At 42.3% G+C, this 26,207-nt stretch overlaps 5 protein-coding genes across 5 annotated transcripts; 1 reads left to right on the top strand and 4 right to left on the bottom strand.

Annotated features, from left to right (window-relative positions):
* Positions 1 to 617: 617 nt before the first annotated feature.
* LOC310941880 (prostaglandin D2 receptor 2-like) lies at positions 618 to 1,751 on the top strand (the record flags this gene model as incomplete). Its single annotated transcript, XM_083907129.1, has 1 exon — positions 618 to 1,751. One exon carries the CDS (start codon positions 618 to 620, stop codon positions 1,749 to 1,751), a length of 1,134 nt encoding a protein of 377 aa, XP_083763255.1.
* A 1,221-nt stretch (positions 1,752 to 2,972) lies between these two features.
* Positions 2,973 to 4,794, bottom strand: LOC310938230 (putative G-protein coupled receptor 132). The gene is made up of 3 exons (XM_083902714.1): positions 4,734 to 4,794; positions 3,866 to 4,636; positions 2,973 to 3,557 (listed from the first exon to the last, which is right to left on the bottom strand). Exons 2-3 carry the CDS (start codon positions 4,444 to 4,446, stop codon positions 3,134 to 3,136), a joined length of 1,005 nt encoding a protein of 334 aa, XP_083758840.1. The 5' UTR covers positions 4,447 to 4,636; positions 4,734 to 4,794; the 3' UTR covers positions 2,973 to 3,133.
* A 1,653-nt stretch (positions 4,795 to 6,447) lies between these two features.
* LOC310944782 (UDP-glucuronosyltransferase 2C1-like) lies at positions 6,448 to 8,045 on the bottom strand (the record flags this gene model as incomplete). Its single annotated transcript, XM_083910608.1, is given in 2 exon segments — positions 6,448 to 7,322; positions 7,325 to 8,045. Coding segments are annotated over 2 exon segments (1,596 nt in total).
* Positions 8,046 to 9,707: 1,662 nt separating this feature from the next.
* Positions 9,708 to 11,294, bottom strand: LOC310939293 (UDP-glucuronosyltransferase 2C1-like; the record flags this gene model as incomplete). Its single annotated transcript, XM_083904006.1, has 1 exon — positions 9,708 to 11,294. The coding sequence occupies one exon, from the start codon at positions 11,292 to 11,294 to the stop codon at positions 9,708 to 9,710; it is 1,587 nt and encodes a 528-aa protein (XP_083760132.1).
* Positions 11,295 to 21,061: 9,767 nt separating this feature from the next.
* ponzr4 (plac8 onzin related protein 4) lies at positions 21,062 to 24,183 on the bottom strand (the record flags this gene model as incomplete). Its single annotated transcript, XM_083907118.1, has 3 exons — positions 21,062 to 21,223; positions 23,836 to 23,990; positions 24,084 to 24,183. 3 exons carry the CDS (start codon positions 24,181 to 24,183, stop codon positions 21,062 to 21,064), a joined length of 417 nt encoding a protein of 138 aa, XP_083763244.1.
* Between the last annotated feature and the right edge of the window lie 2,024 nt (positions 24,184 to 26,207).

Here is a 26,207-nt window from a genome sequence, read left to right as displayed (position 1 = left end):
TGACAAACAGGCAAGTTATTTTCTTTTTTTTACTGTATAATGAATAGGCCTGATATATAAGGGATGATATTATTATTCCAAACTATTTAAATTGTCAAAAATTTGAATTTAAAATTTGAGACCAAGCATCATCTTGTAGAGTTTGTATCAGAAACATATGATTTGTGCAGGGCCAGAACTAAAAAGTGATATATTTTGACGTCTAACTTTTATATCAGTGCATTATATTACTGCTACAGTTATGCATAAAGATAAAGTGTGTAAACAGTTATTGGTGAAATGTGTTGCAGCTGAATGTCTTTCACCTCACCCGTCCTCTTAGTGGCATAAAAAAAATGACGTATAACAATTATTTCTTAAATTCCTACACTTCCCATCACTTTATCGATTCATGGAAAAACTTATTTACATCAAAAATGTGCTAGGTGATAAAATTAGACACGATAAGCCTTCTGGAGAGGATGTTGTGAATGCAAATAAGCAAGACGCCGTCAATTCCTCTTTCTGACCAACTTGAGGGCAGTAATTACTTGTAAAACATCATCCTTTCTCTTGAAATTCTCCCTCTAGATCTCAGCAGTTTGACGCGCATAGCAAATTGACCATATCACTCCAGGATGGCAGCCTGTCTTTTCAACCGGAACGCCAATATCAGCTTAAACCCGCCAAACCAAACAGTTGGTACGACTGGTTCTGCAAGTGTTTTAGCCATTTCTCTCCACGGCATCTTCTCCTCCATTGGCATCATAGAGAACCTCCTCATCGTCGGAGTGGTTGGTTTCCACGTCCGCCGCTCCGTCATCAGCATCTGGATCCTGAACCTGGCTGCCTCTGACCTCCTGGCCACCGCCTTTCTCCCCTTCTTCACGCTCTACATGGCGCGCGGCAACACCTGGACATTGGGCACGACCTTCTGTCGAATATATTCCTCCACTTTCTTCCTCAACATGTTTGTCGGTGGTTTCCTGTTGGCGGCCATTTCTATGGATCGCTGCCTGGTGGTGCTGAGACCCATTTGGGCCCAGAACCACAGAAACATGCACATTGTGACACAGATATGTGGTGTGATTTGGGCTCTTGCTGTCGTCTGCACTATCCCGTTCTACGTATTCCGTGATACGATACACCTACCCAGTGGCCAGATTCTCTGTTATTACAATTATGCTCAATTCCCTCCTAGTGAGCCATACGACCTAAAAGTCCTATGTAAGCAGCGCAAGGAGGCCTTGGCCTTCATGAAGTTCCTCCTCGCCTTCCTGATCCCTCTAGTAATCATCATCCTCAGCTATGCTGCTGTGAATTCCCACTTGGTGGGCAGAGGTCACCGAAGATCCTTCCGTTTTTTCCGGCTTGTCGTGGCCGTGGTGGTGAGCTTTGTTCTCTGTTGGGCTCCGTACCACATCTTCATCATCGTGGAGGTGATGGCTCCCAGTGGGCATCCGCTCCAGAAATTTGCGAGCGACGGCCTTAAAATTGCAGCGACCTTGGGCTTCTTCAACAGTGTCCTCAACCCGATTCTGTATGTATTTAGCTGCCCCGACCTGTGCAAGAGGATCAGACATTCTCTGGGTGCGGTGATGGAGAGCGTTCTGACCGAGGATCTCGTTGACCTGGCCCGGCGCCGCAGCACTGCCTGCAGGTACCACAGCGCCACCGGGGTTGCGGTGAAATCAAAGGTTTCCTCGACAACCTTGTCTTTGAAAAGAGATGAGGAGCAGGGTGAAATCATTGCTAACTCTGATCTTAGCTGAACGTACATTCTGGCAATAATGGCTTGGGAATAATTTACAAATGCATCGAGAACAGGCCTAAGACATTCCTGCAGTATATAGGAGACCCACCTTTATCTCCATGTCTCCTTGATTTCTATCTAAAGCTCATTGTATTAAATAAGATATGCACCAGTTTGAATAGTTATGTACACCTTATTCATGTTTACTTTTTTGTCCTTTTGAGGATTATGTTGGTACTGATGGAATTACTAGTTTCAGTATGGCTACTGTGTGTATCATCCTGAGATTATTTGTCACGACCACACCGACACAGTATTATGCAGTTTATTTGAAATTGAGTGGAAACCCAAAGAAAAATTGTTGCACCACCATGGGCATTAGAGGACTGAGTTAGAATTGTTGAATCTGTTTAAAAAAAGTTGGTGCCTATATCACAACAAGGAGTAAGTTTAAAGGTGCCATATGTAAGAATGTGGCCAAAAATGGTTACTTTTTTACTTTTAGGTTTCGTTTTATGAAGTAACTGGCAACCCGTGGTTGCTCGGCAGCTGAGACTCTACTGACTGCAATGATTGGGTAGACGGCTGTAGGTCTTTTTTTAATGCTAATATTTTGGCTGTACTGTTGTTGTTGGTGAGTTCAGTTTGTTATAAGAACATTATTCCTGAGTCTGATTTTCTTATTTTGACCTGGTTAGGGAGTATATACTGTACAACTGTGCTTCATTTTGTCTTGTAAATAGCCTCGTGTTATCAGCTGCTGTTTGAGCTGACGCAAACATGTCTTTGAAAAGATGTCATGAAGGAATTTTAGTCTTTGTGCAAAAGCAGTAATAAAGAAAAAGAAAACCGAATTCCTGTGTTGCATAATGACACTTCTCCTGCGATAACAAAACCCACGGTCATGCTTGTGTCTCAACTGTGATCTAATCTGACTGTGAATGATAGCATGAAGTGATGAACAGATTTTTCTTTAAAAAAAAAAAAAGAAGAAGCTTCAACTGTCGTACAAAAAACAGTCAAAAACACACCTTCAAGAACACATGATTACAAATTCCACGTAGTATTTGTGATTTACTTTATTTCCAAGTTGTTTAGCGACTTGTCTTTGAAGATTTGATCTTTAACGTGTGGCTTTTGATTACTAATGTAAGAGTTTATCAAAGCAGCAGTTGAAGCCTGTGTGTTTTGAAATCTTTCTGCACAATTTTATGCTAATTCTGTTTGATAAAAGGCAAGATACTAACACTGAAAACTGCAGAACTGGTTCCTGAGCTGATGAGGTGGAAGCATGCAGGCAAATTAATGTTTTCATTGAGCCTTCAATGCACATGCATCTCCACTGGGTGGTGCTGTTGGTTTGACTAAAAAGCAGGAGTCATGTCACTGGGCAAATCCAAGTTATACTGCAATCGGGTTATTGTGTCCTTCCTCAGTTCCCCCCTGAGTGCCTGGTCGAGCTCTGGCAGTGGCGGTCATCTTTTTGCCGCCGTGTTGCCCCCTTCCCAAACAGGGCAGGGACCTCTGCAGCTCCAGCCGAGCATCGGGGCACAGGAAGATGTAGAAGAGCGGATCCAGCAGGGTGTTGAGGCTGGTCAGACCGTAGCACAGGCGGTAGATGAGGAAAATGGAACGCTCCAACCCGCAGGGCTCATCGGTCAGCAGCAGGGACACAAACCTGTATCCGCCCACGAGGTGGTAGGGCCCGAAGACCGCGATGAAGTTGACGGTGATGACGACCAGGATGCCCACAATTTTGTGGCGTTCGTGGTCCGAGAGGGAGGGCGAGCGCCGCAGTGTCACGCCGATGTGGGCCGAGGTGTAGCTGAGGGAGGAGGCAGAAGGAAATATGACAAAACACTGCTTCCCAACATTATCAAACAAGGTCTAGGAGAGTGCTAGGGGCAGTACTGTGCATTTAATACCCAATAAATTGATTTGACTTGGACTCTGGCACGACTATGAGCATTAACAAGGCAATTCTCCACCTTCATCATGCTTTATTAGATGCTATAGTGTGAGAATGTAGTTGGTGACCACTCAACGATGTCTTCACGACCTCTCATTTGAACAGAGAGCATTCATAAGAACAGGTTTGGAGGCACAATATAACACTAATATGGGTTAACTCACCCTAGTATGGCACATGGCAGCAGAAATCCAAGGACCACTGAGGTGATCTTGAAGTGAGCAAAACTGGGATTGACCGGGTAGTACTCCAGACACAGCTGTCTGTCAGAGTCAAACACCGACGGGAGCAGCCCACTCAGGGAGAACAGGAAGGTGAGCGTCCAGACAGCCACACCCGACAATGCTGCCACCCTGACACTTCGCACCCTGCGGCTACTCAGTGGGTACACTATTGCCAGGCAGCGGTCCAGCGCTATCAGGCACAGGAACATGACGCTGGCGTAGACGTTGACGTAGAACACGTAGCTAACCAGCTCACAGGTCAGGCGGCCGTAGGGCCAGCGGTGCCCTCCCTGCAGGTAAAGGATCCACAGTGGCAAGGTGAGCAGCTGGAGGAGATCCGACAGCAGCAGGTTGAGGATGTAGACCAGCTGGCAGCCTCCCCCACCTGAGCGACCCAGTTGGTACAATCCCCATAGGGACAGCAGGTTGCTGGGGAGACCCAAAGAGAAGATGAGGCCATAGATGCAAGTCAGGCCGAATGTGTCGGTGTCCAACGGGAGGTTGCAGCTGTCATTGGACATGTTTCTGTTGGTCAAATGCCTGTGGACTGATGCTCACAGGGTGATGAGTTGGAGCACAAACACCCATTCATTCACGCAAAAACTCCATTGTGCAATAATTATAAAGGCGTTCTCCCAAAGAGAAGGTCAGTCTATGCCGTAAGTCAACCGGTTCTGCGAGCATCCAGAATCCATCAGAAGAAACAAGCACCTACAAAGCAGTTGGAATGCAGATATTTAGGTTTACTATCAGAATGTGCACAAGGAATTAAACAATATCACAAACCAGGACTTTTTTTTAAACTCACCCTTCTGTGCTATGAGACCCAAACAAAAGCTTGCTCCGCAACTGGTGGAACGCGGTGTCTGGACCAAGCCTTGCCTATTCTGTGATAGTTTCCTCCACAGGAAACCCACTTCTTCAGCTTTAAAGGCAACATCCTGAGGCAGGAGAACGCCTTTCATGGCTCAGAACAAAAACATTCACTCTCTCTTTCTCTGAGCCTCCCTCTCTCCTACTCCAGAAGTAGACGGGGTGATTAAGGTGCACAAAAGCTGTTGGGGGGGGGGGGGGGGGGGGGGGACTAATATTTCCACTAATGCCCTTTAGATTGTTGCTGGCTGTGTTCCATTAAGCACATTAACCCCTGTGATATATGCTGCCGTTACACACCATTCAATGTGTGTATGCAGGAAAATCATTTGGCAGCTTTAAATTTGTTTTATAACGACATAGACTTACACTTTGGGGAAATTTTTTGGGGAAAATGAGAACATTTTAGCTTTACTTTCTGTCCCTATATTCTTAAATTGGCTGTTCATGGATTAAGACTTGGTTTTAGGGGCACCAGTGACCTCGAGAAAATGGATGGATAGACTTTGTATTAGGGTTAGGATTAGATTTGGATTTATTTTAAGGTTGGGTAAATGGTGAGGATGAGATAGTGAGTGATAGTGTGTGTGTGTGTGTGTGTGTGTGTGTGTGTGTGTGTGTGTGTGTGTGGACCCAACTGACCAATGAGAGGCAACCCCATCATTTTTGACAACATGTAAATTAAAACATTCAATGTCTATTAAATCATGACTGGACTTGGAACATCGCCCACAATTAATTCTTTTCTCAGGCATCATGGGGTGGAAACAAGTTGCACAATTGAAATTGTGTGGGTGAAGAATGGGTATGTTGAGACAATGGAAGGTAGCCTGTATTTTTACCACATGGTTTCAAAGAAAGGAGGGTCTAATCGTTCACTTTGTTTCCTTTAAATCTCACCAATCGCTGAGTGACTGAATAACTTGCTCGCTAAATTGCCCCCCCTCCCCCCCTCCCCTGTGACATTACTGCCACCCTATACATTCAAGAATTCTGCACAATGGTTCAACCCTGCTGTGCTGATTTGCTGTGTGTGCAGGGGAAAGTGTCCCGGGTTGAGAGGCAGCTTTATGAGTTGTTCCTGCAGCAGAATGGCTGCACACTGCAGGAAGACTTCTGTTTTTGACACATTTATGTGCATATACAGTAGAAAGGGACCAGTGGCCATCTGAGGTACTGCAGTATGAGAGCACTGGACATCAATCTGCCTCTCAGAATGTCTACCTCAGTTCTCTATGAAGCTACATGAGATTCATGAAGTGAATATTGAAATTCCCACACAACTTTGCCAGGTTGTTGGCCCAAAAATAGTTGAAATGTGAGATAAAATTCAATGCTGGACTTTACTTTTGTGCTGATCTTTCTGCTCAGTTCATGGTCACACCTGGCCCAATAAGGTTCTTTCACAATATCACGTTTGTTTGTTATTGAAAACACTGAACTCGACTGAGCTTGTTTTTATGTTTTATTAAATATTTAAAGACACAGTTCATACTTTATAACCTGTTACATACATATATTGTAATGCCATACAAGTAGTGAAGGTAAACCTTCTACAAAAGGACTTCACATCAATATACTCTTAAAATAACTTTATTTCCTAAAGTTCAAATATGTGTCTTACATGTGTCAGGTTATATTCATATCAGTTACTCTGCTTTTACCATCCTCCTGAACCTTCGGCAGCAGAGAAGCCTACAGGTTAGGACTGCAGCCCAGATAAAAGCTCCTACGAGAGCCACGAGTAAAAGAGCGACATCCAGGCAGTAGTAGGAGTACCAAGGCAGACTAAAACCAGCAGCCCGCAGATGGGCCGCTCCTTTGTTCCTGATGACATACTCGATCCAAAAGATGGCAGTGTCCATGGGAGCCATCGTCCGGTCGTGGTGTAGCCGGGAGAGGTGCTGGATGTTGGTTCGGTAGGAGGTCGTCTCCAGAACATCCTTCAGAGCCTCAAGGAAGTTCTCCTTGGTGATCGATTTGGCCTCCACCACCCGAGCTGCCCCACGCACCTTTAGCCGGTGAACATTGTCAAACTGGTCAAAGAGAAGTGGCATGCCAAGGACAGGAACGCCGTGGTAGATGGCTTCATACAGCCCATTGGTGCCTCCATGGGCCACAAAAACACGAGTCTTGGGATGTCCCAGAATGTCGTTCTGAGGCAGCCAATTCACCAAGAGTGTGTTGTTCCCCAGGGATGAAGGCCTTTCTCCTGAGAACCTCCACACGACTTTCTGAGGGAGTTGAGCAAAAGCTGCAGCGATGGCGTCTGTGGTGTCACGAGGCAGGGCGGACACTATTGTCCCCAGAGACATGACCACCACTCCATGCTCCCCAGAGCTCTGCATGAAGTCCTCCAGCTCAGCAGGGAGGTGTGTGGCCTTTTTGCCCTGGAAACCCCCTATGTAGACAATATTGGGCATCGTGGGTCGAGGGAACTCAAAGACAAAATCTGCCCTCAGCAGCCAGATATCAGCTGAAAGCTGCAAAGACAGCAAGTCAGTTCCAGGGTTAACCCTAACCCGAAGTGTCGCTGGAGTAAATCTGAATACTTCGGGTTAAGGATGAAGTGCTGCGCCACAACACTGTAGAGGTGGAGTAACATATTCTTGGTCCTTTCCTGAAAATTCATCTGATCATCAAGTTCACTTCCTTGTATAGGAACATAAGAGACAGGAGAGGGCGCAATGGTGAAGTGGCCCTCCCCACTATTAATCCAGCGCACATTAAAAACCATTGGCAGCTTGAGGTAACTACCAAGGAGGACGCCCAGAGTCAGAGCAGGGTCTGTCAATACTACGTCAAACTTGGCGTCTTGCATTTTCTTAATGAAAACAGGGTCACCCAATATACTGCTATATGCTCTGGCAAGGATCTCATTGCCTTTTGAGAATAAGTTTATGAGCAAGTGCTGCTGGCAGAAGCTGCGTATAAAGGACAGCGACCGCCTGCATTCTATAACACCTCGCAACATTTTATTGTAAACGTCCCTGTCTGACTCGTCCTCCAGCATGGACACATTGACCGAAGTATAAATGGGAGAGTCACTTGGAATGTACCAGCTGCTGGCAGAGCGCAGCACAGTGATGTTGTGGCCTCTGGTGTGGAGCTCCTCGAGAATCACCTTCATGTTGATCCAGTGGCTGCCGTCCACCGGCACCACCAGGATCTTGCTGCTGCTGCAGCAGGTGGGTTCAAGCAGCAGGAAGCAGAGCCCTGCCAGGATTACTGGGATTGCACTGGGCATGTCCTGGAAGACATTAGTGATCGATATGGAATGTGAGTGTTTAGTATGAAAAAACGATCTGTTATTTGTGCTGTGTAACACAGTCTCCTTTTGTCTGCATTTTCAAATGAACAGAAACACAGATATTGTGGTGAAATGTTAAGGTTTTAAACGCTTGAAGAAGGTTGGATAGACACATACCCACATTAATTCTTAATGCGGATTACAGATTACAAATGAACATCCAAAAACCTGCTGGGATTTCTTTTGTTTGCTAATAAGTCATCACATGTTTTTTGCTTCTCTTTTAAAATCGCATCTTTTTATATTATTTGTTTCAAATGCTTACTGTTGAATGTTTGCTTTAATGTAAAACACATTGAGTTGCCATTGTGTATGAAATGCGCTCTGTAAATAAAGCTTCTTTGCCTTCTCTCCTGCTTTACACCGTGTTAGTCCACACAGTCAGCCTTCTGCCCTTGGTCTGCACTACAGCAAGAAATGCTACTGTCAACCTTTTTTGCGTGTATTAGCGAGAAAATGTTAAGTTAAGTTTAACATAGATATATAGATGGTTCACCTGGTTGTTGTTGTATCCAACTCAGGAAATTTGCCTGGAGCTCCAGGTCCTGAGGGAGCCGGGTATTCTGTGGTTTGTTTCACCGTGTAAACTTTGACATATATTGGCCTCTTTTTCACCCTTGGCCTAGTCAAAGTCCAACTGTGTGAATTAGATTGAAGGGTTCTCATTGTTATTATAATCAGTGAGTAATATGATTTAGAATGAATATATGACATTACTACTAAACCAATGCAAACTATAAACTATAAAAACAACTAAAATAAGTTCAGTACTGTGCAAAACTGACAAACTCTGTAATCACATGTGGCAACATGTGTATGTAAACTGAATAAACCTGGTGTAATAAAGCTTTTTCACAGCAGATATACATTTGTTAATGTTTAATGGTAGTGATTGAGAAATAATTCAACTTTAGGGTCATGATGATATCATTGCTAAAACAATAAATCTAAATGTGGCATTGAACTTGATTGAGCATGTTTTTATGTTTGATTAAATATTTAAAGACACTGTACGTACTTTATAACCTGTTATTGATATGTATGTAAGCACATTGTAAAACGATATATTATATGTATATATACTTATATATGTATAGACACATACCCACATTAATTAAATATACATATATATGTATATATGTATGTGTATATATATATACACATACACATACATATATACATATACACATATGTACACACATATATATATATATCCATATATAAGTAATAAAATTAAAGTTTTGACAAAAGGATTGTCAACATCTAAAATTAATACAGTACTTCACATCAATATACTCTTAAAAAAACTTTATTTCCTAAAGTTAAAAGGCAAGGCAAATTTATTTGTATGCCGCTATTCTTACACAAGGCAATTCATAGTGCTTTACAGGCAAGGAAATACATTTGAAATTAAAACACAATCAATTTAAAAATCAATTTTAGAAATTAAAACAATTTGAAACATTAAACAATTTAAAATAAATGTAAATTCAAGCAGGAATTAATTAAAATATTTTAATGCAATTTAAAATGAGTAGAATCATTAAAAATGAAAGTTCAAATATGTGTCTTACATGTGTCAGGTTACATTCATATCAGTTACTCTGCTTTTACCTTCCTCCTGAACCTTCGGCAGCAGAGAAGCCTACAGGTTAGGACTGCAGCCCAGATAAAAGCTCCTACGAGAGCCACGAGTAAAAGAGCGACATCCAGGCAGTAGTAGGAGTACCAAGGCAGACTAAAACCAGCAGCCCGCAGATGGGCCGCTCCTTTGTTCCTGATGACATACTCGATCCAAAAGATGGCAGTGTCCATGGGAGCCATCGGCCGGTCGTGGTGTAGCCGGGAGAGGTGCTGGATGTTGGTTCGGTAGGAGGGAGTCTCCAGAACATCCTTCAGAGCCTCAAGGAAGTTCTCCTTGGTGATCGATTTGGCCTCCACCACCCGAGCTGCCCCACGCACCTTTAGCCGGTGAACATTGTCAAACTGGTCAAAGAGAAGTGGCATGCCAAGGACAGGAACGCCGTGGTAGATGGCTTCATACAGCCCATTGGTGCCTCCATGGGCCACAAAAACACGAGTCTTGGGATGTCCCAGAATGTCGTTCTGAGGCAGCCAATTCACCAAGAGTGTGTTGTTCCCCAGGGATGAAGGCCTTTCTCCTGAGAACCTCCACACGACTTTCTGAGGGAGTTGAGCAAAAGCTGCAGCGATGGCGTCTGTGGTGTCACGAGGCAGGGCGGACACTATTGTCCCCAGAGACATGACCACCACTCCATGCTCCCCAGAGCTCTGCATGAAGTCCTCCAGCTCAGCAGGGAGGTGTGTGGCCTTTTTGCCCTGGAAACCCCCTATGTAGACAATATTGGGCATCGTGGGTCGAGGGAACTCAAAGACAAAATCTGCCCTCAGCAGCCAGATATCAGCTGAAAGCTGCAAAGACAGCAAGTCAGTTCCAGGAGGGAAGTGTCGCTGGAGTAAATCTGAATACTTCGGGTTAAGGATGAAGTGCTGCGCCACAACACTGTAGAGGTGGAGTAACATATTCTTGGTCCTTTCCTGAAAATTCATCTGATCATCAAGTTCACTTCCTTGTATAGGAACATAAGAGACAGGAGAGGGCGCAATGGTGAAGTGGCCCTCCCCACTATTAATCCAACGCACATTAAAAACCATTGGCAGCTTGAGGTAACTACCAAGGAGGACGCCCAGAGTCAGAGCAGGGTCTGTCAATACTACGTCAAACTTGGCGTCTTGCATTTTCTTAATGAAAACAGGGTCACCCAACATATTTTCAGCTGCTCTGGCAAGGATCTCATGGCCTTTTGACAATAAGTTTGTGAGCAAGTGCTGCTGGCAGAAGCTGCGTATAAAAGACAGTGACTGCCTGCATTCTATAACACCTCGCAACATTTTATTGTAAGCGTCCCTGTCTGACTCGTCCTCCAGCATGGACACATTGACCGAAGTATAAATGGGAGAGTCACTTGGAATGTACCAGCTGCGGGCAGAGCGCAGCACAGTGATGTTGTGGCCTCTGGAGTGGAGCTCCTCGAGAATCACCTTCATGTTGATCCAGTGGCTGCCGTCCACCGGCACCACCAGGATCTTGCTGCTGCTGCAGCAGGTGGGTTCAAGCAGCAGGAAACAGAGCCCTGCCAGGATTACTGGGATTGCACTGGGCATTTTCCTGCAAGAAATAAGAGGTCAATATGAAATGTGAGTTTTAAGTAGTCTCTCTAAACTTCAGTATGAAAAAGAAATATCTGTTATTTGTGCTGTGTAACACAGTCTGCATTTGTGTGCATTTTCAAATTAACAGAAACACAGATATTGTGGAAAAATGTTAAGGTTTTAAACGCTTGAAGAAGGTTGGAAAGACACATACCGAACGTGAATTATTAAAGCGGACCTAGACCGGAAGTTCTAATTAACACTGTTTTTTAGTGTGTATCTGCGTCATTACCTTGTTTATGAAGCCCTGAAGGTTCTAAACAAACAGTTCAGCTCCTGCTGAGAACGCTGTGTTTTATTGTAATCTCGGGCTCAGCGAGATCTCAGAAAATCCCGTAATAGTTACGTAAACATCGGTTCTCCGGAACAGCCGATCGTCCTGCTCCGGGCACTAGTCCGGGCACATCCGGTTGCGTACATTGAGCCGCAGAAGAAGAATAACGTCCGTTGTGGAGGTGTTTCACGAGCGACAGTGTCTACTGACTCTGGGTCTGACTCCGGGTCAAAGTCATAAAATGGACTGCGGCGGGGAGTCGTGAAGAAGCTATTTTTTATTTTTAACACTGTTAAAACATTGTTTTGATAATGAGGAGCAGTGCATCCACCGTTCCAGAAGGGGGAGCTGCGCTTCTGAGAGCGGGTGTGCTGAATGTCACTTCCGGGCTACTGGCCAATCACAACACAGTCTGTCTTCTCAGGCGAGATTTATGTCTGAAATAGCGCGGCTGACAAGTGCTTCAAAAAGGACTGATTTCTATCGGCTCATTTCCAGCAACTAGGAGGTTTTTGACCATAAAAACAAGTTAATGTATGTAAGTAGACCTCCATAACTCACATATATGTCCAACAGGACCACTCTATGTGAGCTTTAATGCGGATTACAGATAACAAGTAAACATCCAAAAACATGCTGGAATTTCTTTTGTTTGCTAATAAATCAACGCATGTTTTTTGCTTCTCTTTTAAAATCGCATGTTTTTTTTCATATTATGTCTTGTTTCCAATGCTTACTGTTGAATGTTTGTTTTAATGTAAAGCACATTGAGTTGCCATTGTGTATGAAATGCGCTCTGTAAATCATGCTGCCTTGCCTTCTCTCCTACTTTACACCGTGTTACGCAACACATCCTCCTGCTGTTTTATGACTTCTGCACTGCCAAAAGGAATGCTACTATCAGCCTTTCATGCGTTTATTAGTGTGTGTCTGTGTGTATGTGTGTGTGTGTGTATATATATATATATATCCCTGGTTCACATGATAGTTGTAAATAAGACTGTCCCAGCACACACAGAAGAACACAAAATGTGAAAATGTTAAGTTAAGTTTAACATAGATATATAGATGGCTCACCTTGTTGTTCTTGTATCCAACTCCAGAAATTTACCAGGAGCTCCAGGTCCTGAGGGAGCCGGGTATTCTGTGGTTTGTTTCACCATGTAAACTTTGACATATGGGCCTCTTTTTCACCTTTGACCCAGTCAAAGTCCAACTGTGTGAATTAGACTGAAGGTTTCTCACTACAGAGAATCAAAGAGAGTTCTGAATGGTTGTGTCATATCAGTGGACTGCACCGCTTTCCCTCCACTCCACTGCCTCCACTGTGGACTTCATATGACGCTGTTAACAAGAGTTAGCATCACGTGCTTTACATGTCATTTCAGAATCCTTGATTTTGATCGCATCAGTTCCTCGTCTCTGATTCTTTTGAATAGGAACATCATTTAGGGTTCAGAATTGTGAGCTAACTTGAGTATCAGTGGTTTACAGAAACAAACAATAGCAGCGCATGATTGTGGGTGATAATGACTTGATTGGATTCTATACATCCCAAAGACCTGGAGATAAATGATTTATTAATTTAAGATTGCAAGGGCAAGTTACTTTGATTTGTTTTGCTTTTGTTTAATGATCGGTGAGTAATACGATTTAAAATGACATTAGCACTAAACCAATGCAAACTATAAACTATAAAAAGCAACTAAAATAAGTTCAGTACTGTGCAAAACTGGCAAGCTCTGTGATCACATGTGGCAACATGTGTATGTAAACTGAATAAACCTGGTGTAATGAAGCTTTTTCACAGCAGATATTTGTTAATGTTTAATGGTAGGATGGATGTGTTCCAATAAAGTTTTGGAAGAAATAATAAAACTGTAGGGTCATGGGGGGACAACAACATTCAAACATTCAGGTTTGAGTGAAGGCAGAATAAGGGAAGCAGCACCGCCCCCCCCCCCCCCCCCCACACACACACACAGCAAGATTGTATTTTTCACTTGTACTCAAAAGAGTAATATTAATCACTTCCTCTGGTTCCACACAGCTTTCTCCAAATTGTCCAAACAAACGCGCATAACATGCAATAGAATCTTTTGTTTCCATGGCGACCACTCAATCAGAAACACGGAAAGGCATGAAAACATGGTAAACATGTGTTTTATTTTTCTCCTGGGACTCTCTCTGCATTCATTGCACCTTTTTTTTTTTTTTTTTTTTTGTTAAATAAAGTTGGCCCAAATATCAGAGCAAAGCTCCCGAGACACTCGGCCGTTTCAAAACTTTTCCTTCCTTCAATTGTTTTCGACGACATGACACGACTCCTTTCGATCCACGTCACGGGCGTTCACACCATTTACTCACGTACCTGGCATGTTCTATCCCTTGGTGACAGCTGTTTACCATTCATCCAAACACCAGGAATTTCACATGAACCTGGTGTTAGTGTTATGATATTTATTTTTTTCAGATTTCAGAATTTGATTAATAGTCACAGGGGTTTGACCACATGGGAAAAAAATGGCCGACTGTCCATTGTGTTTGATTTAAGGCCTCTGGATACTATTGTGTGTGGATAATGTCTATTCTGTACACTATGTTAAAGTCCCAGTGTGTAAAATGTTGAAACTGAAACTGGAGATAAATGATTGTACCTTTTTTTTCTTATTAGCCTCAAAATGAACCATTTCTATTTGTATCTGGAAACTCTGAGTACATTTTAAACAAGCTACTTTAATACTTTAACTTGAGTACATTTGTAGACTAGTACTTTTACTTGTACTTAAGTCAAATGCAATCAAAAATACTAAAAGCAGTCTTGAATAAACATATAGGAGTATATTTGTTGACATGAAATAGAACAAACACAGGTTTAGGGTTTGTTTTTTTGTTTTTTAAGTGTCACATTAAATACTTGACACTTTAACCTCAAGAAGAAGAAGATTTTTAGATGCTCCAATAAATCTAATGTTGGCCAAAGACCTTTGTATAGTATATATATATATATATATATATACTTCTAAATTAAATACAACTCATTCTACCACTGAGTCACCATACTGTAGAGCAGGGGTCACCAACGTGGTGCCCGCGGGCACCTGGTAGCCCGCAGGCAGCCAATACGGTGCCCGCGGGCTCACTTCACTTCACCTCACTTGCATGTATCCTTATGATCGCTCAGTAAAATATCTTTGATATTGTTTATACAAACTGATAATCGTTAGGAGTAAGCACTGGAATGAATGTGTATGCAGTTGAATGCATAATATTAATCATTTAAATGGTAAACAAACAAAATAATATTATATGGTAGCCCTCCATATTATTTTTTACCCTTAAGGTAGCTCTCTGTCTCAAAAAGGTTGGTGACCCCTGCTGTAGAGTTTGTCCCACATATGATGCTGTTGCTTAACTGTAATTATAGAACTAGTGATTTATTACTGAATTATTTATAATAATTCATTATATTCCATTCGGAGATAAATACTGCTTCTAAATCATATCCCGGGTTCGTAACGTTTGCTTATGAAATGAAGAGATACTAGTCAAATTGTGTTACTTGTCCAGCCTGAGATACATCACACACACATCACCACCGTGAATCTCTGTTCCCTCCAGTGTTACATCAAATAATATCCATCAAAACTATGAGTTCTCCAACTATGTTGAAAATGGCATGAATTGTATATAATATTATTTATTTAATATCAGATACCAGAGGCTGCAATATGCGACCTCACCACTAGGCCGCACTAACTCCCATACACGTCTTCCTTTTTTTGGCAGGTTGTGAGTTTGGCAAAGAAAAGAAAACCAGTTAAATTGAATAAATGTCTATGTATGTGCGTCACTTTAAACTAAGATTTATTTAAAGGACAGCGTCTTGAGATGTCGCATCTCACTTTGAGAGGGTCCAACGTGCACAAATAATATCATATACATGATAAATTACATGGATACAGACACCTCTCACACCTTTCCACCCTCCACCCACAGCCATCAGCTGATATTTTGTGTCCCCTGATGTATGAATCTCTTCTGTGTGGGAGACCTGGCCAAGAAAACTCAGCAGTAACAGTTTAAATAACACACATACAACATGTAAAACTACAGTCACACATAAGTACAGGGGAGGAACAGTTAGTGATTAAATTACAACGGCTGCAATTATCTATCCAGGGAGATTGTACTATCAATAAAACATAAAGACAAAGACACATTGAATACAATGGTGTGGTGATAATAAATCTGTTAATTTAAGATTCTTTTGAATAGGAACTTCATTTAGGTTCAGAATTGTGAGCTAACTTGAGTATCAGTGGTTTACAGAAACAAACAATAGCAGCACATGATTGTGGGGGATAATGACTTGATTGGATTCTATACATCCCAAAGACCTGGAGATAAATGATTTATTTATTTAAGATTGCAAGGGCAAGTTACTTTGATTTGTTTTGCTTTTTATGATCAGTGAGTAATAAGATTTAAAATGACATTAGCACTAAACCAATGCAAACTATAAACTATAAAAAGCAACTAAAATAAGTTCAGTACTGTGCAAAACTGTGCAAGCTCTGTGATCACATGTGGCAACATGTGTATGTAAACTGAATAAACCTGGTGTAATGAAGCTTTTTCACAGCAGATATTTGTTAATGTTTAATGGTAGGATGGATGTGTTCCAATAAAGTTTTGGAAGAAATAATAAAACTGTAGGGTCATGGGGGGACAACAACATTCAAACATTCACTAAGTTCAAAATTGTGCCACAGAGGCTAATAATCTGCTTTGCTCTTTCCTTGTCCTTCCAGGAAAAATAATGAAACTTTCATAATGTAATCAGCTGCTCAGTGACAGAACACAGAAGCAGACGCACTTGAATCCTCTCAGATTAGTGCATCGAGGCGCAGAACTCCCTTACGATGACGGTGATGACGGTTACGATGGTGTCGCGCGGTGAAAGACATCAGCGCGACGACATGCTGAGAGAGAAGATGGGGTTCTTCCTCGTTTTGATTTCTCTTGCGATCTGACACCAGGTGCAGGAATAACAGCAGCAGGACAACACGCAGTCTTTGCAGATTGAGCCCTATATGAAGATGGAGGACACACATAATATGCTTTGACTTAAACCATTCTTTTAAAACACATGTTCTCATATTAGTCTGACTGCAAGTGCACTGAATTGTATTTCTCTTAGTCCGACCAACGCGCTGTACCAAGATGGTGCAATTGGGGGCCGAATCACGACTGGATGTGTAAAATTCAACCAGATTAAAACTGTTCGCGAGGAAGATTAGGAAACGGTCTTATACTAAACTGAAACTGTCACCACCTCGCTTCATGGAGTTGACTGTATATAAAAAGTGGATGTCGTCTCCCAATTGCAAAACAAACACCTCTTTTGGAGTCTTTAAAGGTGCATTATGTAATAAATCTAAAGCAACTGGCCATAAAATCCTCCTAATATGTCACAGAGACTCAGGAATAATGTTCATATAACAAACTGAACTCACCAACAACAACAGTACAGACAAAATATTTGCATTAAAACAAAATATTTTGCAGACTGCAAATCATGTTTATGTTTTGAAATCATGTTTTGGCATGTGGCGCCACCTACCGCCGTCTACCAATCATTGCAGTCAGTAGAGTCTCAGCTGCCCGAACAACCACGGGTTGCCAGTGAAGTCACAGAAAACGAAACCTAAAAGACCTCGGTATTTTGAATTTGAATGTAGTAACTGTTTTTGGCCACATTCTTACATATGGCACCTTTAAATTTGAAATTTGACTGGAAAATTCATGAACATTAACTGCAACCAGGCACCTACTCGCTGTGTTCACTCATGATGTTCTACTGGAGAAGACCGGACCAGTGATGGAGGCCATTAACTTATAAATCAAGTGAGAAGGATGCTTATATTCCCAAAGGCGTCCATTCAAACTGAATTCTTTGGGAAACTAACAGTATCATCCCCCCCCTGGTAGCTTCTAGACTCATCCTGCCACCCAGAAGACTCCTTCCACTTTTGATGTATGTGTTGTCTATGCATGAACTAGTCCGTTGAAATAAGTGAAATGTATTTTCAAGTAAGAAGGTAGCTGAAACAAAGGAACGGCCCTTTCTAACGACCTAACTTGCGTGAGCTCCCGCAAACTGATAAGGAATGTGAAATCAGATTGTGTCAAGCACAGGCATTCACCAGAGTCATCAGAGATCAGATAAAGAGCGAAGGCAGACAGTGACCTTTACGCTGGATAACACTGTACTTTCAAAAGTGTAATCGAGGTTGAGGGGTGAAAAATAGCTTGGGTCGGTGTCTGTACCTCAATGCCATATCGCGTGCGTACTGACACCCTGAGGGATGTGGTTATCGGTGGAATGAGTCCAAAAGCGTCCAGCAGTGGTAAACACACGCACTCCCCGGCCTCGTACGATGTCTTACAGGTGAAGCATGGAAGGCACCAGAAGGCCAAGCAACCTGCAAAAAAAAACACACACACACACACAACCAGATACGTTTAATACACTTGCGTGCACACATTTAAAGATTGGTCACGCACTACGTCGCACAAATATTTGGTTACACCCACACCGATCACCATCTGTTGGCATTCCTGTCTGAATTGAGGACTGAATTCGGTACACGCGATCCGTCTCCGTCTTATCACGCACTCTGTCAAAAAACACCCAAATCAGCACCCGAATCGAGATCACTCACACTGGGGCAGGTCTTCGCAGCAGTCGCAGATGTCAGACGACCATTGGTTGGATACGGTGGTGGTCATGACATAGGGTTGCGGTTGGGTCATCACCAGGTTTGCCGTCATGGCTGCAGCTTCAGTGAGCTATTCCAAACAAGCACAATGATCACATACTTTGTAGGTTGCACGTTTCCTCTCTTAAAAGTATTCATCATCGTGGCCTTAGGCCCTCAACTGTAATCAGTTACCACTGACAATGTTGCCTCACACCGCCGCCACTAGCTTTGCCACCAGCATCTGAAAACTCCACCTTTCTACATTAGAGTCTAACAGTTTAACATGTTGTCCAATTCTATGTCAATTTGTTACAATAAAAGGTTTTATTGAATCAGATTTTCTTTTTGGCAATAGTTGAGAAAATGAGAGTGATGGTAGAAATGCTAAGAAATACGTTACATGTCATTTCAACGAATGGTTTCGTGTTTGGTCTCCTGCGGTCAGAGGCGATTCTAGGGTCTGTAGGGGCCCTAAGCAAAAATTCCCAGGGGGCCCTTCCTTCCAACCAGTGTTCATCACCATTATGTTATAAATAATCTGACACCAACGAAAAATGTGTTGAGTTCAAAATATTTATTTTTTCCCCGAAATGAATGAAATAACATGGAAAAACCCTGTAATTAAAAAGTATGTGAAAAAATAAATGTAAAGAACAATAAAATACTGTAAATAACTGAAAAAACATATATAAAATGAGTAAAAAAAAAGATATGCATTACACTGTAAATAATCCTCTTCATTTTCCAACTTGCAGAACGATAACTTCACAGAGGTTAAAGTGAGGTGGGGCCCCTTTAGGGGGGTTTCCTACTGAGATGTCATTGAAAATCGCCCATTGTTGTTTAAGGGGGACGGGGAGACGACTGGTCACTGCACATTTCAGTTAAAAAAGCCCTCAGGCTCCGAGTGTCGGGGGCCCCCTATCAGCTCGGGGCCCCAAGCAGTTGCATGCCTTGCCTGCGCCCCTGCCTGCGGTTTGGTGCTTGCCCTCGCAACCCTTCTATCAAATTTACCTACTTGAGCATTTGTGTTGACTTAACATTGTCGCTTTACAACTATATGCATAAATGTAAAGATTTAATACTGTTCGCTACGCAGTGTTTAGCTGAAATTGAATGTGTCGAGTCATAGAAACATAAAGTTTAAGTATACAGTCTACAACACAGTGTGTCCGTCTTACCTTTGTGTTCGTCTGGAGAGTGTGAACAGACGTCAGCTCAACGCTAAACTAGGCACGACATGCGTTTGCCTGCCAGTGCGGCCTCTTATAGACGCGCCGATGCACGGGGTGAGCGTGACAGGACATTAGGGGAACGTGCACCTGACCGGTCTGTCCAGTCTGACAGACATCAGACTATCAGACCGTTTACGCGTCCTGCTGAAGCTCAGACGTCTCTTCGCCACGCGCTCGTCTCAGTTCTTAGATGAAGGAATGTGATAAGAGCATGGAGACAATGTCCTCGAGTATCTGTCCTCTATGTCTCCACAGCGTTGACGAAAGAACACTGCCATTTGTTTGGATTCGTGTCTTACGGACATTTTTTTTGAGATTAGTATCTGATTTATTGGAACAGATACAAAATATCTGTATGTTTGCCACAGAGCCAGTCTGAAACACTTGAACAGTCTGGTTGTGACTCATCTGAAATACTTTTTTGCTCACGTTTTCGCTCCGAACATGTCTGCTGACGATCCAGTCTAAGGTCACAGAGTGAGCATATGGAGGATGACGTGATGCTCTGAGGGAAAAACCATGACCTTTTGCCCTTTTTTCATGCCTTAACCTAACCTCTTAATTTCAGCCAAACGCATCACAAGCAGCTAACACACAATCACATCCTTGAAAAATAAGTGTGTCTATTGCTGTGAGCCCTCTGCTTAAAGGGGTCCTGTCAAATAAAAGGGAAAGGCATGCGTTCATATTTAAATCATTTATTTTGCAAACACACAACTTTAAAGGTGCATTATGTAATAAATCTAAATCAACTGCCCATAAAATCCTCCTAATATGTCACAGAGACTCAGGAATAATGTTCATATAACAAACTGAACTCACCAACAACAACAGTACAGACAAAATATTTGCATTAAAAAATATATATTTTGCAGACTGCAAATCATGTTTATGTTTTCAAATCATGTTTTGGCATGTGGCGCCACCTACCGCCGTCTACCAATCATTGCAGTCGGTAGAGTCTCAGCTGCCGAGCAACCACGGGTTGCCAGTTACGTTATTGTGTTGTTTTGTAAATTGTGAATGTGTAACTCTTGCCACCAAGTACATTTTGTCACAAGCTGGTGGACTCGAGCATTATGTACAAATCAAAGGCTTATTCTTTTCTTTTATATTAAAGCTATTATACATTTGTACAAACATACTTATGTGCAGCATTTCTATTTACATTTCTACCAACAAACACCCCCCGTAAGTGTAACACGCTGGACCTTTACATGACCTTTCTCACAGTCCCTTCTCTTCATCTTGAGAGAAAATCAACTTCAGCCTCTCAGTGGGATACAATGTGACCCTGCTGAATTATCTGAGCTGAGAGGGAGCGGCTGCAGGATGGAGGAAGTGTGATTAAATCAGTCCCCTGTGCTCTGGAGGACTGGTAGAAGCAAGAATGGAAAAAAAAAAAAAAAAAAAAAAAGGAGAAACAAAAAGTGTTGGATATGTCTAGACTAAGTGCGCCCCCTGCAGGGAGGCCAGCGAAGTGTATCTGGCTGATGAGGAGGAGGAAGCGTGGGATGCTGCTCTTCTCTTCAGCTCTCTGGAGATCTGGAGCCAGGAGAGTGTATAGCAGCAGCATCCGTACAAGCAGTCGCTCCACACGCTCCCCTGGAAGACACACACACACACACACACACACACACACACACACACACACACACACACACACACACACACACACACACACACACGAAGAGCTGCATTCAGGTGCAAAAGATGACAATGTGTCGTTATACAACGCAGCAATGCAACATTTACGTTTAGAAACCACGATGAAGAGCATGTGAGCAACATCAAGGTGGAGAAGCTGGTGGGTGAGATTTGGTAAACTGATGGAGTCAGAGAGAGAGAGAGAGAGAGTCAGAAAGCAGGTGCTCTGTGCTGCATGAGTCAGCACTGCATCTCAGAGCACGATGAAGAGTGTTTATCCCTTTTAGCTTCAATTCTGTCCAGTCAAATCACATAATATTACATCACAACCAAAAAAATGGACAGAAAGAAAGTGTAAGAGCATAAAAACAGTTCAGGTTAACACTTTCAGTCTGCAATTTTTAACATTTCTAGTCATTCAAACCTTCTTCAAATCATCTTCTTGCAATTTGCTCTCTGCACAGCGGCCATTTTGACAGTTAACAGGTAAAATAACAAAGGTACAAATCAGACAAATTAGTTCCATTTAGTTTCAGAGTGCACGCTGGCTCACTGATCACATCACCTGTGCTTTTCCTGCTGAAACATCATCAAGCACTTTTCAAGATTTACATGATTAAAGGTGCATTATGTAATAAATCTAAAGCAACTGACCATAAAACCCTCCTAATATGTCACAGAGACTCAGGAATAATGTTCATATAACAAACTGAACTCACCAACAACAACAGTACAGACAAAATATTTGCATTAAAAAAAATATTTTGCAGACTGCAAATCATGTTTATGTTTTGAAATCATGTTTTGGCATGTGGCGCCACCTAGCGCCGTCTACCAATCATTGCAGTCAGTAGAGTCTCAGCTGCCGAGCAACCACGGGTTGCCAGTTACGTCAGAAAACAAAACCTAAAAGTGAATTTGAATTTGAATGTAGTAACCGTTTTTGGCCACATTCTTACATATGGCACCTTTAAGCGCTTCTTTACAGCAAATAAAACCTGACAAATGAAATAGTGTCATTTAAAAGAAACTGGTTACAATAATTTGGCACACATAGCAGAATTAAGTTTTAAATAATATCACGAAGGGATTTTTGAGTAACATCTTAAAAGATGTCAGCGACCTGGGTCTTTTAGTCTTTTCTTATGTTTCATGCATGTGCAACCACACACAGTTTCATTGATTGATGGCACATCCGGATGTGAAGAGGATTTCAACAAATGACAGACTCTCTTCTTGAGCATCAGACCTGCGATCTGCTGACTACCACGATAACTGCACTGCCTCTCCAGTGAATTCAACGTGGGAGGGTGATATTCACTAAAATTATCAGTCTGCCTACATCGCAGGTCCAGGGATGCACAGAATGCAACATTTTCAAACTTTCCAACCATATGAAGCTTACATGGCGTTTGTTTTTGGTGAAAGTAAAGACCACAATGTGCAGTAGAATATCAGAATTTTCACGGAGAGAGCTCATCCAAAAACTTGGAATCTATATCAAAATGGCAGAGGTCAGATTCACTCTCTTGACACACACGCCGTCGCCCTTAGTCAGAGAATGTTTGTCTTGTCTTTACAAACAACATCCATGCTGGGACTCGTTTATATAAGAACTTATCTGGCATCTTCCTTCGCTCATGCTCTGCAGTATTGACAGCAATTTTTTTATTTATTTTTTTATTTTTTTATTTCACGGCCCACTCCACCTCCAGAAGAGCAAACATAACCAACCACCTCCTTCTCTCTGTTATGGCAGCGCTCCAGCCTCTCTGCCTGCCTGGCCTCCAACCGTTTCCCACCTCCTGCTTTATCTTCACTGTCCCAGAAACAGCTTATTATCCACTGTCAAACTCACACCTTGTCCCTGGTACTTGCTGTTTGCCTGTTGAGAATCTGTTCCGACAGAGACCTGATGTCTGTTGACATCTGTGTTTGATGCATCTTAAAGAGTCAGTTAGCTGTTTATTCATCAAGTTAGTTAATGTGTATGCATTAGAGCTCGATGAATCGATGAATCGGTGCATAAAATGTTCAAAAACTTTGATCAGTGTTAGTCAAACCCGGATGTTCTTGAATGTCTCATTTGTCCACAAACCAAAATGGTTCAGTTTTAAAGGTGCCATATGTAAGAATGTGGACAAAAACGGTTACTACATTCAAATTCAAAATACCGAGGTCTTTAAGGTTCCGTTTTCTGACTTAACTGGCAACCCGTGGTTGCCCGGCAGCTGAGACTCTACTGACTGCAATGAATGGTAGACGGCGGTAGGTGGTGCGCCACATGCCAAAACATGATTTCAAAACATAAACATGATTTGCTCACGATTGTTCACGCTTGCGTTTATCAGAGCTTTACCAGGACCACCCAGGCCGATTGAAAGAATTTCATCACGAATCTCAACTCCCACACCACTCTCCTTGCTCCAGAACAAAAACTTTCATATCAGGGGGAGTTGACATCACCATGTCCATGTGGTAGAGTGGATTTCCAACATCTGACCACATCTGCCATAACAGAAGTGTTAATTAATCACATTATTATTATTATTATTATTATTGAGCATTACCTGTATGCCATATCTCTCTCTGACAGATGCCCTCATGGCGAGTGCGGCCGGCGGTACACAGCCGATACAATCCAGCAGAGGGAGACAGGGACATGCACCCACTGCACTGGTCACCTTACAGGTAAACAATGGGAGGCAGCACAGGGCAAAGCAGCCTGACACACACACACACAGACACAGACAGACACACACATGCTGGTAAAAGCAGTGGTCAGATACACCGTCACATAATACAGCTGTGTACTTACAGTCCCCGATGTCTTTATGGCACTCACACAGACCAGTGCTCCATTGGTCCGCCTCATGGACCCTGCGCTCCGGTTGGACCTGGACCACCCGCTGAGACATACTGTGGCTGAACTGTCCATCATCCACAGCCCAGAAGAAAACACAAGAGAATCGAACAATGAAATACAGTAAATATACTGTGGAGGAGTGGTTACTTTTGAAGTTGTAATCAAACTTATGACTTTGCAACTGGAACTTGAGAAGAATGGGTCTTGGGTTTTGATTATATTTGCTAATTTCCTTCTATTATCAGATCAAGTATTTTTTTTAAACTGCTTTTTTTGTCTGGGCCAAAAAGGAATTTAATATATCACTTAAATAACATTTAGAATAAATAACACGTGGGATACATATTGAAACATTCATACCACACACTCATGCGCAAGTAGAATGCGTGTTATGTACTTTTGAATACAAAACAAGACATTTGCTTTATGCTGATGATATAATGTTGTATATTAATTTGTGAAGGAATGGAGTGTAATGTGGTAAAAGTGTAACATATGCAAAGAAGCATGAAGTGACTTAACAGAGAGGGTGTGAATGTACTTTTATTAGAACTTAACTTAGAAGAAATATGCGTTGTACTACATACATAATTTGCATCTGTAGTTCCATGGGCTGGTGAACAGACACAATAAAGCACAGAGCACACACACGCACGCACGCACACACACACACACCACTGAGCTTGTGTAAACATGGCTGGTTACTCATTGATCAATTCCTGTTTCAGCTGTTGCGCTAGTACGTTTCCTCCGAAACATGCAAAACTGATAACCTGAACTGAAAATGATCCAGAGATTATAAATGGACGACGCGGGAAACCTCTCTCTCAGTCAAAAGATGACAGTAACAATCCAGAGAGGTTAAGAACGGCTAAAAAACCAACTTCCACACTCCTCAGTCTGCGATAATTGAACCCTGCTGTCTGCAGGTGCTCTTCTCTCCGGTTATCCTTCAACCACAAACCTGATTCACAGGAGATTTGGTCCGAATGACCTTTCCTTCTCATTGTGTGTGGCTCAGTCAGCAGATTATAATTAGAGAGTAACTCATTCTACACAGGGGGAAGTCTGAGTAAATAATGTGTGATCAGGGACTTACCTGTTTGAGAGTTTAGTTATTTAAAATCCTTCAAAGAGCAAGTTTTCTATTCCTGTCTTCTCACTGTGACTTTCACATTTGTGTGTGTGTGTGTGTGTGCTCTGTGCTTTGCTTACTGCAAATGTTTTGGTGTAAATATGAAGCTGCAGCGCCAGATACGATGGGTAAACATGTCCCTCTGCTCCCATGACTGCTGACCTGCATTATTGTTGGTCCGCAAACGAGAGAGAGAGAGAGTATACTGATGACTAAGAGGAAGCCCTGACGCTGTTAAACTGAATCAGCTATTTGCTCACCCACATAAGACATAATTCCTCAATTATCAGTTAATGCCCCTGTGGAAAAGGAGAGTTTTTCTGGTTTGAGAGTGTCAGCACTGCACACTGCCCTGAAATCCTGTTTTAGAGATGCTCATTAGAGCTTCATCAGCAATCTAGATCAGGATGGAATAAATAAAAAGTGATAGAACGTCATCATTTGGAAACTTCACCTTGAGGATCACATAAAACTCTGTGATATCTCAGTATCTCTAAGTGTCCTGGCAGGTGGAACCAGAGATCAGAGAAGGTGCTTTCGTGTGAATTGTACCCACATGGAGGGAGTCTCTTCCATCAGGGCTTGAGCTGACATGTTGGGATTACACAGGAGATTAACAGAGCGGGCATTCTTTTAGGCAGAACGGAGATCTGATTCTTGGCGGGACCGTATCTATGTCTATGTCTATGACCCCTTCTTGGCCATGTCCAAGTCAACTTTATTTCTTAAGCACATTCAAAACAATCCGACTTTTCTAAAAAGCAGTACAACAATACAATATGCATGCTTTTTATATGCATCCATCATTATTTTACCTCATCATCCATTTGCAACCAACCATGAAAAGTGATTACTGTGAAAAAACTCAATTTGTATGGAGTTAGATTTTTGTCACACTTTTTAACAATTGCAAATAAACTAAACTAAAAAAAAAGAAGGTT

The sequence above is a fragment of the Microchirus variegatus genome (assembly GCF_963457635.1).
Source record: "Microchirus variegatus genome assembly, chromosome: 2".
NCBI lineage: Eukaryota > Metazoa > Chordata > Actinopteri > Pleuronectiformes > Soleidae > Microchirus > Microchirus variegatus.
The sequence above is the reverse complement of the archived record's forward strand: the minus strand, read 5'-3'. Positions and strand labels throughout refer to the sequence as shown.